This window comes from Dermochelys coriacea, chromosome 13 (assembly GCF_009764565.3).
Source record: "Dermochelys coriacea isolate rDerCor1 chromosome 13, rDerCor1.pri.v4, whole genome shotgun sequence".
NCBI lineage: Eukaryota > Metazoa > Chordata > Testudines > Dermochelyidae > Dermochelys > Dermochelys coriacea.
This window is the reverse complement of record NC_050080.1, coordinates 13,499,853-13,518,921: the sequence shown is the minus strand read 5'-3', so window position 1 is coordinate 13,518,921 and position 19,069 is coordinate 13,499,853. Positions and strand designations below refer to the sequence as shown.

General features: G+C 41.4%; 1 protein-coding gene across 3 annotated transcripts in view; it reads right to left on the bottom strand.

Annotated features, from left to right (window-relative positions):
• LOC119841987 (formin-I-like) overlaps window positions 1-19,069 on the bottom strand; it is a 67,929-nt gene that overhangs the window by 12,806 nt on the left and 36,054 nt on the right. For all 3 annotated transcript variants that reach the window (XM_043495921.1, XM_043495920.1, XM_038369852.2), the window contains exons 8-12: window positions 17,435-17,597; window positions 8,244-8,355; window positions 4,442-4,532; window positions 3,781-3,867; window positions 1,210-1,362 (exon numbers count right to left, since the gene is read on the bottom strand). In XM_043495921.1, the coding sequence (XP_043351856.1) occupies window positions 1,210-1,362; window positions 3,781-3,867; window positions 4,442-4,532; window positions 8,244-8,355; window positions 17,435-17,597 (606 nt within the window). The remainder of the gene's footprint in view (window positions 1-1,209; window positions 1,363-3,780; window positions 3,868-4,441; window positions 4,533-8,243; window positions 8,356-17,434; window positions 17,598-19,069) is intronic.

Sequence of the window (19,069 nt, the reverse complement as noted above, 5' to 3'; positions counted from 1 at the left end):
ATGCCAGCAGTCTGGTATGTTTTGGTTTAGGTGGAGCCCATCTTTCCTGCATAGGTTCCTTCTTTCCCAAAAGGTTCAAGGTTCCCCAGTTCTTGATGAACCTAAAACCCTCCTCCCTGCACCATTGTCTCATCCACACACTGAGACCCTGCAGTTCACTCTCTCTCTTCCTGGCTCCGCATGTGGGCAATTTCAGAGAATGCAACCATGGGGGCTGTGAAACAGGAGTGCTGCAGCTGCAGAGGTTCACACTAAGGGGGTGGTAAGGCCGCATAGCCTACCCTGTGCAGGAAGAGTCAGACCCTTGGAGGTCTGGCACACTGAAGGGGTTCCTCCTAGAGACTGTCACAAAGCTGGGGGCATAGCACCCATCCTGTGGATCTGTGACAGGCTCTCTATTGTGTCCCTGAAAGTCTCCTCTACATACCTGTCTGTCTCCCTTAGCTCCTCCAGTGCAGCCACTCTGGCCTCAAGAGCCCATACGGTCTCTCTGAGGGCCATGAGCAGCTTGTACCATATGCTCACCTATGCCACCAGCCCATGAGGAAGGTAATTGTACATGCTGAATTCAGGGCAGTAAATTGGATAGCCCCACTCTGCTGCTGGGCTGCATTATTTTTACTCTTGCAGGTTTTTGTGCTGGGGACAGTTATTGACCTAAGTTTAGAGTATGTTTGTTAGACGTATGGGGAGGGGGGAGTACCACCCCCCTTTTTCTCCTTCCTGTGATGCTTTTCTGGCATCCGTCTAGTGCTTAGGTTATAGTCCATCAGCCTCCTCCCCTGCTGCCAAGCACTCAGCAGCCAAACTTTCCTTACTTTGTTAGCTCACTCTGTCTTATGCACTCTCACTCTGTCATGGGGCTCCTGCTGCTCAAGAACTGGACCTGGAAGGAGTGCCTCTTGCACTAGCTTTCTAAACTTCCTGGGTCAGAAACTCTTCTGGTCAGTTAAGAGCTGGCTTATTAAACCACTGCTCTCCCTGAGTTGGCTCTGCCCCATGTCAAGGGATCCTAAAGGGGTTATGGATCAAGGGACAGCAGGCTACAGCCTTGTTAGTAAGCTCTCAGAGATTAATGACAATTAGTTAACCCATTTTTAAACCCAAATGTGCTTGCACAGGGCTAAAGGAAAATCATGATTAACATTATGTTAGTTAATATGTGCTGTAACACAGTGTTTTCAATGCTAGGAAAAAGTGTTAATTCACTTTGGTCAAAGAAGACAATCGAAATCCTTTGGCCATCTCTCTTCCAGCCTTTTCATTTAAGTAGTTCCCAATGGCTAAGATGTACTCCAACACAGCAACAAATTTCTGGCTGGCTTGCAGCTCTTTGCACGTTCGGATCTTCTGGTTTATTAGCTGAAACACAAAAGCCTGGCTTCAGTTCAACCAGAAGGTGTGAGTAAAATGAGATCTTTACCTCTCTCTCTTTGTTAGGTCTAACTGTTCCTAGCTAAAGTATACAAGCAATATTTTAGCTGTTGTAGGCCTGTCTTTACGTTAAATTTCTTTTGGAGGACAGGCCAGAGCTTCTCATGAACCCCTTATTAAAATTCTGCCATCAAGGTAAAAGGAGTGTTGGCATGATTTCCCTGCTTCTGATGAGGACATGCCCTTCCTGAATCCTGCCAAATTATCCATGACAGAAAGGATTTATCCCTAGTCTCATAAAAATGCCATGAAGAACAAATATTTTGCTATTGGAATACACCAGATTGCACCAACTATCAGGGGAAATTGATAGCCTAGAGTCCAGCAGAATGTCTCTATCCTTCACCCCACTCCTGCCCATTTCTAAGTCTACCAGCTGAGCACCGTGCTATTTTATCAAAATACTCCATACACTTTTTTCCAGGAACAAACCTAATCATTTCCAGCAATCAAATTTAATATCACTGTTTGCCCACTGATGCTGTCTTCTTTCTATGGTTAGGGATAAGAGATTTTTTTTAAAAAATAGGAAAAACAAGTGAATAAATTCTCCAGTGCCTCACACTTCTTGTGTACAAGATACAAAGTATACAAAGTTTGTAGGAAGGAGGAAAACTATACATCAGAGTCAGGCACGTAGTAAAGTATATTGATAATACAATACTATTTTATGTATAAATTCTACACAAAACATATCTATGTTATTCAGCTCAAGTAACAAGACACCTAGGGAACTAATATACTGTGCAGTGAGTAATAAATCACCCTTTATTTTATTATAACTTCAAAGCAATCATTAAACCACATTCCACAAATATTCAGTTATTTGGTTTCAGTGTGGGAGGGCAGGAGTGCAACACTGAGCTAGACAGGGTCAGAAATGTGTGTATCACCAGTGTTCTCTCTCTAGTCTTGTTCTGAATTGTGCTCAAAGTTATTATGGTTTTAATTAGACCTAGGGAGTCTCCAGGAATTAAAGATTAGGTCATGTGATGGAACCTCCAGTAATACGGGCAACCAAAATTGGCAACCCTAATTAGAATTGACAGGGGACAACAATTCCATCTTGTGGCAACTTTCATTTGTTTTCACTGCAATGCAGAATGAAAACAAAATCTTTTCAACATTTTTGCAAAAAACAAGTTTGTCAAAATGTTCATTTTCAGCTCAAAGTGTGTGCGCAGCCTGGTGGTTAGGGCTCAGGTCCGGGAGAGGGAAGACGCAAATTCCAGTGCCTGCTGTGCCTGATTCAGCATGGGGGGGTTTTCCTCAGCTTACTCTGAACCAGAGAAAAGCAGGGACTTGAACTTGTGTATCCCACCTCTTTGGCCAATACTCTAACTAGTCCAGGGGTTCTCAAACTTCATTGCACCACAACCCCCTTCTGACAACAAAAATTACTACACAACCCCAGGAGGGGGACCGAAGCCCGAGCCCACCTGAGCCCTGCTGCCCTGGGGCAGGGGAAGGCAAAGCCACAGCCCTCGGGGCAGGAAGGCCAAAGCCAAAGCCCGAGCCCCAGCGCCCCGGGCTGAAGCCCTTGGGAGAACCTGAGGAGGTGTGCGAGGAGAGGCCCAACCCAGCCTTCACAGGCATGTACTCTCCCCTTGCCACTCTACTCTGGGCTGCCCTTCCCACTGCTAGTCCAATCAACACCAGGGTCATTCAGAAGAGGTAGCATTTTAAAAAAAATGCTACAGTGTTTTACCATAGCAGCTCCCCAAACACTGCAATGTCACTAATATATGCTGTTCTAGTTTGGGCTTTTGGGGAGGGGGGGAGTGACTATTATTGTAGACTACTGTGGCTTTTTAAAAAAAACAAAATAAAGGATTCACCCATCTAGTGCCTTACAAATATATTCCAGGCAACATCCACAAAATGTCAGATGCACTGATTGGTTTAAACTGTGTCTCATGTCATTCCTGAGGTCCTGCATTCTGCAGGTGGCATTGTGTTAATAAATGACCTCAAGTTTTGGCTTATCCAAGGGTATTTTAAACAAACCAGCAGGTAGTACATATTGTATTTCAAATCTAGACCACCTCTAATTTAGTTTCATACTAATTTTGACTCCCTTGGCTATAAAAGCCATGAGCCATATAGATCAAAACCCTTTTGCACATTGCTTTTGAATAATGCAGTGAAATGACATCTTATACATCAGGCTGCCTGCATTATAACAATATGAGCCGTCAACATTATGGCTGGTGAACTGTTTTCCCATTGAAAAGCTCACCTCACATTCACCGACTTTTAAAATTTGCATCAAAGGCATCTGATGCTTTAATATGTAACTGGTGGATTTGAGTTAAACACAAACCATAAGCAAGTCATGTCACTTACAGGCTCCAGATCACCCATGCACCTGGGAAGTTCTCGTATCGTAAGCAAGAGATTCAATCTTTTGCCTAAATGAGGAATTTTACACATCTGCATAGGACAGGATAGAATCTGAATCAGTTGTGAAATGATCATCCAGCAATTATTGTGTTAATCAAACATGTACTTTTAATAATGGGTTTGTCAATTCAGACCTAGACACAGATTTTTATAGCACTATTCTCATGTATTAATTTTGCACTACCCCTTAAAAATTTAGTCATGCAATTGCACACATAAGGCACATGTGCAAATTAAGCACACAGATACACATGCATTTGGGGCCAGATGTAATTAAAAACAATGACACGACCTCTTGGGAATAAGAATGGGTTCTTTCTACACACTATTCTGTGTCTAAAGTTTCTGGAAATCTGGCCCAAAACAATCCAATCCCTCCTTATTTTTAGTGGGAGCAGGGAGGATCATAAGATATGCTTAACTTTTCTCCATATGCTCTCTCTCCTGAGTGCCTCTCCATATCCTGACTCTGGCTGGCATTAGAAATATAAATGCCAAAATATCATAGGAAGGGTAGTTTCTTGAAGTGTTTTAACCCATGCTAGAAAAGGGAATCCCAGAAATCTCACATGACATGTTTTTAATCACTGCTACATTGGCTTACCTCTAGCATAAATTGATCAACCACATGAAGCTCTGAAGGAGATCCCTTGAAGGACTGATACATTTCTAAATCTTTTGGAGTTGGCAGATATCTGAGAAATAATGAATGAAAATAAGAAATTTGCTTTTCCAGAAAAATATTGTATTATGATACAGTTTGTCCATTCCATATATTGTACCTTTGGTATTTTGTATTATATTCTACTTGTTCTCTTTCAGATTATTTAGTAAGCATACTTCCCAGGAGTTCAGTCCAAATACAGGGGAAGCTATCAGTAAGTGGCCACATACATATCTGGTTATCATAGTAATCAGTTAAACACATACATGTGGCCTGGGAAATAATAATAACATGCAGTACTTAAGCAGTGGCTTTTCATTTGTAGATCTAGTAAGAATCTTCCCAGCGATGGAGAGGAGGGCAATGTCTCGACAGTTGCCACAGACAGCTCTGTCTCCCTTTTTGAAAATGGTGACAATGTTAACATTACATAAGTTAGCAGGGATTTCTTCGGTGTGCCAGATTTTGACAAGCAGCAAGTGAAGCTTGTTAGTCAGTGTTTCTCCCCCCACTTTCAGTACTTCAGCTGGTATGCCATCAGGACCTGGTGCTTTATTGTTCTTCATTTGTTTAATTGCTTTGCAGACCTCCTCAGGTGTTGGTAGGTTGGCAAGAGTTTCCCAGATTGGGTGCTGAGGGATATTTTTGGTTTTCAGCCAAAAGTACTCAGTTTTAGGTTTTCTGATTTAAAAAATCCAAAAAAATTGAAAGAAAGATGACACTTTCTATGAAAATGTTTGTTTACTTGAAAATCTGATTTTTCCCCAAAACTTTTTTCCAATGGAAACTTTATACATTAGTCTAATATGTACATAGAAAATTGAAAGTTCAAAGCACCAAACAATGAAAGCCAGGAGTGGGAAAGTAAAGATTTACCTTAACTTTTCATAGATTCAGCCACACAGCTCCCAATGGGATTTATATGATTAAACCCTCATAATACTGTTTGGAAAAATCAAAGTCACTATAGAGACAGGAGGCAAATCCATGTGTTTTGCTACTGATTTCAAAACATTAATAGAGAATTCACTCACAGAAATCAGGAATGGTTTCTGAATCAAAATAAGGCCTATGTTTGCCCAATAATATTCAGCCAGCTCCCCTAATGCAATTGGTTGCAATGAATTTATTTCATATTTACTCCAAAATAAAAGCAGAATTTTGCCCACTAGTCATGACCTTAATATTTTAATGTTGCATTTAGCTGTAAAATGTTGTGCATTTTCCTTTGGATAGTAGGCTTTGGATTTTCCATTGATGTTTTTATACTGTAACAGGTTCATTTTACACAGAGGAGGAATGCTTCAGAAAAAGTTTCCTGACTCATTATAAACATGTACAGTGTTTAGGCTCCTAGAACATACATCAGTTTTCCTAAATAATTGGGGCCAAGTTTTCAAAAGTTCCCATTTCAGCACCCAGATGTAGTGGGCAGATTCTCAGAAATGATCATTTTCTTGCATCTTCTGTTGTTCTGAGTCCAGTATTCTGAAGAGAAACTGCTAGGTACCGAACACTTTTGAAAATCTGCCCACTTCATTTAGGTGTCTAAACGGGAACGGAAGGACACTGAGCTGTTTTGAAAATTGGGCTCTTGATTCGGAAATGTATATGAAATCTATTTTATATAAGGAGAAAAAAAGCTCTCAAACTCTTGCTGAAATTTGTAACTACATTAGACTCTGACAATACATTAGCACAGAACAGAATACCTGCCCTCATTTAGAATCTAACATTACACACAGCTGCATCTATTAACATCATCATTACATAAAAGAGCACTTTTAAATCTTGAAAAAATCCTTTTCCATTTTATATCATTGCTTAATAAGCTAGTACCCCAGCTGGTGTAAATCAGTGCAGCACCACTAACTTCAATGGAGTTGAACTGATTTAAACCAGTTGAAGACACTGGTGTAAATATAGAGTGGTGTTTTGAGGTCTGAACATGGGGTATATGTTTAGGGAGGATATGTGTTTGCACATACAGGGTAGGTCTAGGGCAAGAGCATTGTTTAATATCCAGGGTCATAAGGATTGTTTAATATCTGAGTTATTCCTGTAAAAAAATGCTCCCTGAACACCCTCGTTTAACTTCAATGAGAGTTCCCGTAACTAGTGCTTTCTCTCCTAAAAGAGAGTTTACATAATCGCCACCTGCAAGTAGGGTTGAACTTGTCCTGTGCACTCTGCCAAATTATGTTATCAGTAGCATTTGTTCACTCCTATTAGCTCCACGCACCTGTTTGCTTGTAGACTGCCACAGATTAACAAAGTATTTCAGGAGAGTTAATTCTGGCCAGCATGTATTTAGGTCAGGATAGTTAGGAACTAGAGAATAAAGTCACTTTTTGTAACTAAGGCTTCGGAGTCAGAACCTATGCTGGTGTAAATCAGCATAGCACCATTATCTTCCACAGAGCCAGGCTAGTTTTCACCAACTGAGAATCTGGCCCACAGACTGCATAAACTAGTAATTTAGTTGCACCCAGGTACCAGGAAATCTTTCACCAGAATATCAATGCCTTTAAAAACATTAATATGACTTTGTTTGTGCCTATGATAGTGGAATTATTGAATTGTCTAAATCCTCTTCTATTGCACGCAGGTTTTTGTACAAACTTCCCCCGCACAATACATGCAATACTACTGATCTTCCAGTTCTGGTCATCTAAGCACAGATATAATTCCAGGCATTTTATAAGTGGTGTGTGATGTGGACAAACGCCTGGTGGAGAGTAGAGTCAGGGATCCAAAATCACTTTTCAAAGGGCAGATTTAAACCTACCCTCTAAAGCAGAAGGAGCAGTGTTTTAAAAAATTTTTTAACACCTGCATCCTTCACCTCCCCAACAATATCTTCATCAAATAAGTTGAAGATGTTCTTGACTGGGGAAGAGAGGCAGCTGCCTGACAATTTTTACATGAGTATTTTAAATTTATGGCAAAGGTACCAAACCCCTGGAATAGGCACATACACATCTATATGTATTATGGGGAAGATTTTCAAAGGCAAAAAAGGGCAGTTAGGCATCCAGGCTCACAAACTATTTAAAGGGATACTACCCAGTTCCTATACACTGCAGGTGGTTATGTCCTACTTGTACCTTTGAAAATCTGTCCCTATGGATATAACTAAGAACAAATTTAAAAGTTACAGAAACTTCAAATTCGGTGTTGGATCAAAAAATCTCTACCCCTAATAAATACTGTGTCTGATGTCCATAACATCCCATCTGTCCAAAAAAAGCTTTTATAAGACCTGCCCACCTTGCCCCTCTCCAAACCAGTATTCAAAAGGGAAACAGGATTCTCTTTATTTGTCTTTTTCTCAAACAAATAACTGATGGCATAACAAGCTAACACTGTATTGGATTGTAGTGGATTTTCCCCATAAAGATAATGCTGTCATGGACATGGGAAATCCCACTGACCTAATGCATTCTCATTTCACTCACTTTGCACTACACATAACCACTAGACCTAAAATCATGTCTGACTTACTGTCATTTCCCAAACTCCTGCTTTCCGGAAGCTTGCACTAGCTATAGCAAGGTGGCTGCTGGTTTCTTTGGGGAACAATGAATAGCAGACTATGACATTTATACATGCTCCTCTAATTTTCATTGCAGCGGTCAGGGTACATCAGATGCCTGGGTAAATACTTTCCCTGAATTTCCCTTTATTTGCAGAAAATGAATCTGGTAATAGATATCATAAAGAATTCAATCCAAAAGGTTACCTTCTTAGGGCTGTAATCTGCTCATCTGTAAGTCCGCCACCATCTTCATGTAGAATGTATAATTTTTCTTTCAGCTGGTTTGGTTTTATATGAAAACTTTTCAAAAAAATGTCTAGAGGGAGAATGATTTTTTGATTACTTGGAGATAAATGTACAAGAGAGGGAAAACACGGGAACATTTCAAATTCACTTCCCTAATAAAATTAGATTTCACTTAGAAGCCACTAAAAGTTCAGGTGGCTCTGTCTTTATAGTCTCTTCAAGTACAAACAGCTGTACAGCATCAAAAATCCATATTATTTTTTGTTAGAACGCAGTTGTTGCATTAGACAGAACTATCAAGATACTGTCAGCTGAAGGCACACAAGTGCTTACTATTAAATATTCCTGTTGAACTCAGCCTAGTAGTCAGAGTACACTTTCATTTGTTTGGAATAAAAAACAGCATACAATTACACACTGATCTTTATTTTATTTCTTCTGGTGCTTTGAATATCAATGATATTAAACCTTCCATTTATTTTTGTTTTTTTTAAAGCTCATGAAAGGTACCAATTGACAGCCCTGGAGACTAGTCATCTGTTTAGCCAGAAAATAAAGGCAGCAGCAATGCAAGCTTCCGTTACACTGCACTTCAACCCTCCCCTGGAAGGGCTACCCCTAAGGGTATGTCTACACTGCAAAAAATGTGTTCTTAAGTCAGGTAGCTGCAAATAGCATTGAATGCAATGGCAACTCAGCTTTGCAGCTAAAGTTCAAGCCCAGCCTCTACTATAGGCTTTAACTCAAGCCGCTAACCTGAGTTGTCATGTCTTCACTGCTATTTTAACTTGGGTTAGCTAACTTGAGTTAAGAACACACCTTTAGCAATGTAGACATACTCTAAAGGGACACGGTTTCCTGGGGTTCCATGCTCTGAGTATGGTTGTTTTGGGGGTTTTTAAAATGTGCTAGAGACAGCCTGGCTCATATTAGAAGCTACAAAAGGGAAATGGGAATAATCAAACAGGCTTATTTGTCTGCTCCCAATGATGGGTTAAGATCCTGCATTCTAAACCAACTACCTGAAAAAAAATGACTGCCAACCTCTCTGTGAATATCAAAGTTCAGCCCCTAAAGGCACAGCCCATAATACCATAACCTGTTTGGTATTGAGTTCTCAGCCTTCAGCATCATCAACACAGAGCAAAGGGGAAAATATATATAGAAACAGAAGGAAAAGTGAGAAGCTTAATCATGCTTCTAAATGTTGCTATGGACTTTGGCTCAGATTCTCTGCTGGACTGCAGCTCAACAGAAGAAGGAGGCTGTCAGGAACCGCACTTATGGGTCACTGATTCTCTGCCTGGTCCCAACCCAGGTTACAGTAGCTCTGGGGGGTTGCACCAGCTGGTAATGGACCCCAAGGGACCGTCTGCCAATTGGGAAGAGATGGAGTATATCATGTTCAATCTGTGCCTCCTCCCACACCCTGTTCTGCCCACTGCATTGGTGTCATGGAAGCCTACAAAGGATGAATCAGGATTAGAATATATTCCTGTTCCAACGCTCTCTTAAGTAATGCTGTTGGTGTGAGACCTGAAATACAAATGGATCAGAACTGTGACATTTCATACACATGCTTGGCTCAGAGTGAATCTGTGGAGACCGGAGAGCAGATGGGAAGAAGAGATGAAATTCTATGCACTGAATGATTTAGTCAACAAATTTAGCCTCTTCCTGATCACAAACTGTCCTCAAACAGTTCATGATTTTCTTGAATGTATTCAGACTTTGAAATTAGTCACTGACTAACTTTTACTCTGCAAACGGGTGAAATTTTTCAACTCAAACATTTTTTTCTGGTGAAAAATGCACATTCACCAACACCATAATATTTTGCAGATTGTGTTGATTTCACCAAATTGTTTTGGTCAAAAAATTTTTTTTTTAAATTCTAAAAAAAGTTAAACATTTTTGTTTTGACATTTTCACAATAAAACATTTCAGTTCAAAATGACTTTGTTTAGAAATTTCTTTTAACTTTAAAATGTTTAAAACCAAAAAATTCTCAAAATTGAAACAATGATTTTTTCAGTTGCCAACAAACCAAAAAAAAATCCATTATTTGCCTAACTTTAGTCAGGAGCCGTCCAATGAAAGTATTTAACAGCTAAAATTCAAGCTGCTGTATGTTGGTTAGTCACACAGGTTACCTGGGCTTGCTTCAGTTTCTAGAACTCATCATGAAAGTTTCTAGAAATCATGACAGATTTCAGAGTAGCAACCGTGTTAGTCTGTATTCGCAAAAAGAAAAGGAGTACTTGTGGCACCTTAGAGACTAACAAATTTATTTGAGCATAAGCTTTCGTGAGCTACAGCTCACTTCACCGGATGCATTTGATAGAAAATACAGTGGGGAGATTTATATATGCACACAGAGAACATGAAACAATGGGTTTTATCATACACACTGTAAGGAGAGTGATCACTTAAGATGAGCCATCACCAACAGCAGGGGGGTGGGGGGGAAGGCGGAAAACCTTTCATGGTGACAAGCAAGGTAGGCTATTTCTAGCAGTTAACAAGAACATCTGAGGAACAGTGGGGGGTGAAGTGGGGGGGGAGAAATAACATGGGGAAATAGTTTTACTTTGTGTAATGACTCATCCATTCCCAGTCTCTATTCAAGCCTAAATTAATTGTATCCAGTTTGCAAATTAATTCCAATTCAGCAGTCTCTCGTTGGAGTCTGTTTTTGAAGTTTTTTTGTTGAAGGATAGCCACCCTCAGGTCTGTAATCGAGTGACCGGAGAGATTGAAGTGTTCTCCGACTGGTTTTTGAATGTTATAATTCTTGACGTCTGATTTGTGTCCATTTATTCTTTTACGTAGAGACTGTCCAATTTGACCAATGTACATGGCAGAGGGGCATTGATGGCACATGATGGCATATATCACATTGGTAGATGCGCAGGTGAACGAGCCTCTGAAAGTGTGGCTGATGTGATTAGGCCCTATGATGGTGTCATCTGAATAGATATGTGGACAGAGTTGGCAACGGGCTTTGTTGCAAGGATAGGTTCCTGGGTTAGTGGTTCTGTTGTGTGGTGTGTGGTTGTTCCATTACAATCTACATACCACACAGACTATGCTGACAGCTTGTGCCACACACTCTCAAAGAAACTGCGGAACCACCTGATCAACGTCCTCTACAGCAAACAGGGAAAGATTAAGAATGAGCTCTCAAAACTGGATACTCTCATAAAGAACCAACCTTCCACACAAACTTCCTCGTGGCTAGACTTTACAAAAACTAGACAAGCCATTTACAACACACACTTTGCTTCTCTACAAAAGAAAAAGGACACTAAGCTATCTAAACTACTACATGCCACAAGGGGCCACAACAGTGGTTCCCGTAACCCACCCAGCAATATTGTTAATCTATCTAACTATACTCTTAACCCAGCAGAAGAATCTGTCCTATCTCGGGGCCTCTTCTTTTGCCCTTCCACCCCCACGAACATGATACAGTTCTGTGGTGACCTAGAATCCTATTTTCGATGTCTCTGACTCAAGGAATATTTCCAACACACCTCTGACCAACATATTAACCCACAGAGACCTTCCTACCAACACTACAAAAAGAAGGATTCTGGGTGGACTCCTCCTGAAGGTCGAAACAGCAGACTGGACTTCTACATAGAGTGCTTCCGCCGACGTGCACGGGCTGAAATTGTGGAAAAGCAGCATCACTTGCCCCATAACCTCAGCCGTGCAGAACACAATGCCATCCACAGCCCCAGAAACAACTCTGACATCATAATCAAAAAGGCTGACAAAGGAGGTGCTGTCATCATCATGAATAGGTTGGAATATGAACAAGAGGCTACTAGGCAGCTCTCCAACACCACTTTCTACAAGCCACTACCCTCTGATCCCACTGAGAGTTACCAAAAGAAACTACAGCAATTGCTCAAGAAACTCCCTGAAAAAGCACAAGAGCAAATCCGCACAGACACACCCCTAGAACCTCGACCTGGGGTATTCTATCTGATACCCAAGATCCATAAAACTGGAAATCCTGGATGCCCCATCATCTCAGACATTGGCACCCTGGCAGCAGGATTGTCTGGCTATGTAGACTCCCTCCTCAGGCCCTACGTTACCAGCACTCCCAGATATCTTCGAGACACCACTGACTTTCTGAGGAAACTACAATCCATTGGTGATCTTCCTAAAAACACCATCCTAGCCACTATGGATGTAGAAGCCCTCTACACCAACATTCCACACAAAGATGGACTACAAACCGTCAGGAACAATATCCCCGATAATGTCACGGCAAATCTGGTGGCTGAACTTTGTGACTTTGTCCTCACCCATAACTATTTCACATTTGGGCACTGCGATGGGTACCCGCATGGCCCCACAGTATGCCAATATTTTTATGGATGACTTAGAACAACGCTTCCTCAGCTCTCGTCCCCTAATGCCCCTACTCTACTTGCGCTACATTGATGACATCCTCATCATCTGGACCCATGGAAAAGAAGCCCTTGAGGAATTCCACCATGATTTCAACAATTTCCATCCCACCATCAACCTCAGCCTGGACCAGTCCACACAAGAGATCCACTTCCTGGACACTACGGTGCTAATAAGCGATGGTCACATAAACACCACCCTATATCGGAAACCTACTGACCGCTATTCCTATCTACATGCCTCTAGCTTTCATCCAGATCATACCACACTATCCATTGTCTACAGCCAAGCTCTACGATATAACTGCATTTGCTCCAACCCCTCAGACAGAGACAAACATCTACAAGATCTCTATCATGCATTCCTACAACTACAATACCCACCTGCTGAAGTGAAGAAACAGATTGACAGAGCCAGAAGAGTACCCCAAAGTCACCTACTACAGGACAGACCCAACAAAGAAAATAACAGAACACCACTAGCCATCACCTTCAGCCCCCAACTAAAACCTCTCCAACGCATCATCAAGGATCTACAACCTATCCTGAAGGATAACCTATCACTCTCACAGATCTTGGGAGACAGGCCAGTCCTTGCCTACAGACAGCCCCCTAACCTGAAGCAAATACTCACCAGCAACCACACACCACACAACAGAACCACTAACCCAGGAACCTATCCTTGCAACAAAGCCCGTTGCCAACTCTGTCCACATATCTATTCAGGGGACACCATCATAGGGCATAATCACATCAGCCACACTATCAGAGGCTCGTTCACCTGCGCATCTACCAATGTGATATCTGCCATCATGTGCCATCAATGCCCCTCTGCCATGTACATTGGTCAGATTGGACAGTCTCTACGTAAAAGAATAAATGGACACAAATCAGACGTCAAGAATTATAACATTCAAAAACCAGTCGGAGAACACTTCAATCTCTCCGGTCACTCGATTACAGACCTGAGGGTGGCTATCCTTCAACAAAAAAACTTCAAAAACAGACTCCAACAAGAGACTGCTGAATTGGAATTAATTTGCAAACTGGATACAATTAACTTAGGCTTGAATAGAGACTGGGAATGGATGAGTCATTACACAAAGTAAAACTATTTCCCCATGGTATTTCTCCCCCCCCACTTCACCCCCAACTGTTCCTCAGATGTTCTTGTTAACTGCTGGAAATAGCCTACCTTGCTTGTCACCATGAAAGGTTTTCCGCCTTCCCCCCCCCCCCCCCCCCCGCTGTTGGTGATGGCTCATCTTAAGTGACAGGTTTCAGAGTAGCAGCCGTGTTAGTCTGTATTCGCAAAAAGAAAAGGAGTACTTGTGGCACCTTAGAGACTAACAAATTATTAGAGCATAAGCTTTCGTGAGCTACAGCTCACTTCATCGGATGCATCCGATGAAGTGAGCTGTAGCTCACGAAAGCTTATGCTCTAATAAATTTGTTAGTCTCTAAGGTGCCACAAGTACTCCTTTTTTTTCATCTTAAGTGATCACTCTCCTTACAGTGTGTATGATAAAACCCATTGTTTCATGTTCTCTGTGTGTGTATATAAATCTCCCCACTGTATTTTCCACCAAATGCATCCGATGAAGTGAGCTGTAGCTCACGAAAGCTTATGCTCAAATAAATTTGTTAGTCTCTAAGGTGCCACAAGTACTCCTTTTCTTCTTAGAATCAGGTTGCTAGTGCAAATATTTGTGGTCTGAGTTCAGAATTGGCTTTCCACTAATATTCTCTAAATAAAGGTGCTTAAAATTTATCATGTCCATAAACATTGGTGGCATGAACTTATTTTCTAGAATAATCATGGAAATTTGACACAAAAGGGATGTACACAAAGGTGAACTGAATTGAGTTGTTTATTCAAGGGAATGGCCACTATTTTTTTTAGGTTTTCCCCTAACTTGCATAGTATCTGAGCCGAAATCTCCACTTTATTTCTCCTTCCCTAACTCTAAGTCACCTTCAGTAACTTTTACAGTTCCTTCAAAATTAAATGTGTTACCAACAGCTCCTTGGAATAATATTTTGCTCTCCTTACAGAGCTTTCCATTTACAGATCTCAAAGCATTTCCAAAGTCAGTTAAGGATTATCCCCATTTTGCACATGGGAAAATTGAGGCTCAGAAAGGTGAAGAGGCAAGCCCAAGGTCACACAGCAGAGTCTCGTTTTCCAACTCCTACACCAGTAATTTATCCATTAGATTAGACCACACACTTTTCCAATACCATAAATTTTTCATTGAGGCCCTAGACCAGTGGTTCTCAACCTTTCCAGACTATGGTACCCCTTTCAGCAGTCTGATTTGTCTTGCGTACCCCAAGTTTCACCTCACTTAAAAACTTGAGCTTTGACTTCAGTCCCATGCAGCAGGGCTTAAGTTTCAGCTTTCTGCGTTAGGCTCCAGAGAGTCTAACACTAGCCCTGGAGACCCCATTAAAAAATGCACTTGCCCTCAGTTTGAGAACTGCTGATATAGTACATAGAACAGGATAAGCAAATCATTGTCTATATGAAATTGTAGTTTGTACTGAGTTTACTAGTGCTTTTTATGTAGCCTGTTGTAAAACCAGGCAAATATCTAGATGAGTTGATGTAACCCCTGGAAGACTTCTGTGTACCCCCAGGAGTACATGTACCCCTCATTGAGAATCTAGATGTCCACTTCCCTGGTTGACTGACAGTACTGCTCTTGTCTCTGTCACACTGACACATGTAAGCAGGTTCTAGAGCAGTTTATTTCTTGTACATGAAATAGCTAAAAATAAATTAAATAAAAATTTAAACTACATTAGGCTATAATTCTAGCTATATTTTAAGCTATATTGTATGCTTTCTTGTTCTTTTTTCTCTTCCAATTCCTCTCCAACTCTCTTTGCTTTGAAAAACATGCAAATTTTAAAGAAATTATAACCTAATGACTTTTTGAGACTCATCTTGTTATTCATTAATTTATTTAAGAACTGTGGTTGCTAGAACTTACTATGGGATTAATCTAACTTTCTTTTTAGAATTAATTTAACTTTTGATCAAAGTTTGATCAGCTTGTAAGAGAAATCAAAATAGTCTCTGAAAAACAATTATTCTTGATACTTTTACAACTACCACTCCTCATTAGAGTAATTGAAAGTGTTTCCCATCATCTTACTAGTAAGGTCAAGTTAACCCATTGATCTGTTTCATTAGCTGTGAGAGTTCATTCCAGTTTAGGTCTTCTGCAGAGCCAATGAGTAGTACCCCAGATACAAGGAGCAAGACTCCAACTGATGATCTGTCATTCAGACTGGTAACTTACATTAGTAGTTTGAACTACCTGTGCCTGCATGGGAAAAAAGCCAGTGCTCTCCCTGCAGGGATCTGTAAATAACCCAAAGCAGTGGTGGGCAACCTACAGCCCATCAGGGTAATCCGCTAGCGGGCTGCCAGACCATTTGTTTACATTTGCACAGCTGCTCGCAGCTCCCAATGGATTATCCTGATGGGCTGCAGTTCGCAGCCCGCAGGCTGCATGTTGCCCACTGTAACTAGATTACTCCAGCTCTTCGTGTGTCAGTGTTTTAAATTCAACAAAAGAAAGACATTGTACATTTAGTGCACTTGGCACATCTGAAGAGCATAAGTGTATTTTATTAGAAATTTAGAGGAAGTTATGAACAATTTCTGCTTCTCTGAGGCTAGGTATGGAGGCAGCTCCACAAATTGGCACCTGTGCAACCTTGAGTATGAGTTACATTCTCACATTTCCAAAGCACTCAGAATATTAACTGCACCACTGTTTTCCTGATACACTGTACCTCACTCTATCCCCACCACCCCCTACCAGTGACATGTGCCATTAACCTCATGCAAAGCTCTTTAAAGTCAATGGGAGTCCTGCCACTGACTCCACTGGCCTTTGCATCAGGTCCCATATGCCCATCTTCTGTGACATCATGGGACCAGGTGCAATATATCCACCAAAGCACAAAAGAGGAGTACAGCCCTACCATACAGAAATATATATTCACTCTTAGAGAAAGCCAGGTTCTAAAAGTAAAAGGTCAGTAAGCAACAACTGAGTTTGCTTTGTGACTTTTAAAGATAGCTTTTGTGGCCGTGGAGGTCCCTCCTGAAATAGGGCCAAAACCTCAGCAAGCAGGGCAACTCCAGACATAGGAGCATAGAAAAGAGAGAGGGAAAAGCCTTGGATCATCAGTCCATCTCCCTGTCAAAGAAGGACTATGCTCTGCAGGACATGCTCACATATTTTCTCCAGTCTAGATTTCAGTGTCCAAAGCATGAAACTTAAAACTGCTTCCCTTGGGAAAACAATCTACAGCCTAATAGATCTCACTGTCAGGAAGCTTTTCCTGATATTTAGCCTATATTGCCCCTTTTTTCAGTTTCATCGCACTGCTGCTAATTATACCTCAGCACCCTAAATAATTCTCCTCTCATTTTGGTGCTTCTGCCCTTCAAATATTTGTAAACTGTGCCCTTGTCCTTCTTTCCAAAGCATCTTTGGGGGGGGGAGGGGCACACACACACAATCTTTAGGAGTCAAATTTAGAGAAATTGGGTCATGCAGTCCTAAAATTTCTATTTAGACATTTACATGTGAACCTACCTGATTTACACACGATATTGTGGTAATCGTAAATACAAGCTGCAGGCAGGCTTTGCCTTATGCATTCAGAATATGTGCGCACAGTTCATATTATTACACTTACTGAAGGTATGTGCAATTTTTTGATTTAACATAATATGCCGATTCACTGAAGGTTCGTTGCCTGAAAATACTGCCATGTCCTGGATATGAAACTGGTCATAGATTCTAGATTCATCTATTTTTTTCTTATGTAGGCTACATGATGCCCAGATCGATTTCTGAATCTAAAAATACAAGATCAACAACATAAATTTAAGTCACAGTAACATTACCACAAAGTTTCCATGCAAATAGCTTCTTTAAATTACTGTTGTTCTTACAGTGACAGACCCATCATTTGAAAAGACAAAACCAGAAAACAACTGGTAGGAGTACCAACTACATGGAAATATAAAATCACTCTGTGCACGCCAGGGTATAGCTGCAAACAATCTGCACATGTGGTAAGTGGCCATAATGTACTCTCCTATGGGAGGGTATGCATTGAAACTTGCAGAATTTCTGACACATCCTCCCTTTAGCTGGAGACAGGCTCCAAACCTCCCTGAAGGTGATGCAGGTATGCATCTGATGCTAGATGCTATCTAGACAACCACAAGATTCCCAGAGCAGTGTTCTACAGAGAACAGCTGTTCCCAAGTTCCACTTTCACCCAAGCTATGTTACCCCTAACTGCATGGTATGTACTGTGCTCTCTCATTCTCTCATCATCCATCCCCCCTCCACACACAGATCTATTTTAGCTCACCTCCGACTACGTTGCTGGAAAGCACAGCACCAGACTCTGAGTTGGGAGGCTTTAGGTCAAAAGTCATGCATATTTCCAGGGTTTGGGGCGGGGGCACTAAGACCAAAGGAGCTAGCTCAGAATGGATGAGTTGTCACAGGTGAGGGCAAGGCCTGGTGTTTCAGCTTGAAGTGGAAGTACAGTGCCAACAATACAGAAGGAGCATTCTCTGTGTATCTGCTGGCTTGCCGGAAGCAGGAAATTCTGGGCATCTCACAGGAAAGCCTGTTCTCATCTTGCGAGCTTCAGGACATTGGCTCCAAGCCAAACAGACCCAGTCAGATAAAGAAAATGGACGGAGTAACCAGGCTTGATCTGCCCAACGCTGTGTACATAGTTTTCCTCAAGGAGGAAATAGCACTAGCAAGTGTAGGAAAAGCCTTCATGTATTATCAGGTGCAGCCTTAGGCATAGACTATGTGGCAGCATAGGGTGTCACATCTAAGGAAGTGTCTGAAGAGTACTAATACTGCTGTTATCATTCAGCAGGAGTCTAGTCCTAAACTGCTTTTCTCCAGATATGAAGTTTAATTCCCACCAATACCCCCCTCCTTTCATTTCTGGAATAGGTGGCTTGGTAGGTCTCTTCCCCATCTGTTATTTCTAGGGGCAGCTGGGGCTCTGATGGGCCCCAGAACATTGAGTGCAGCACTGCTTTCTCTGAAGCACCTGTGTCACTCAGACAAAGGATTCTGGAGCATACTGGGGAATTCAAGGAAACCACCAGTTGTGACTGAGTAACTGGCTGGAAGAAGTGACAGAGAAAGCAGAGCAGGTGGGCTAAAAGATGCCATTAAGGATGTGCATGGGATGGGCAAATCCCATCTTTGACAGATATGGCAATCACCTGTCATATCCTTGGGAGACCTTATTGAATTCATTTTAAGTATCTTTGGGGTCCACTGTATT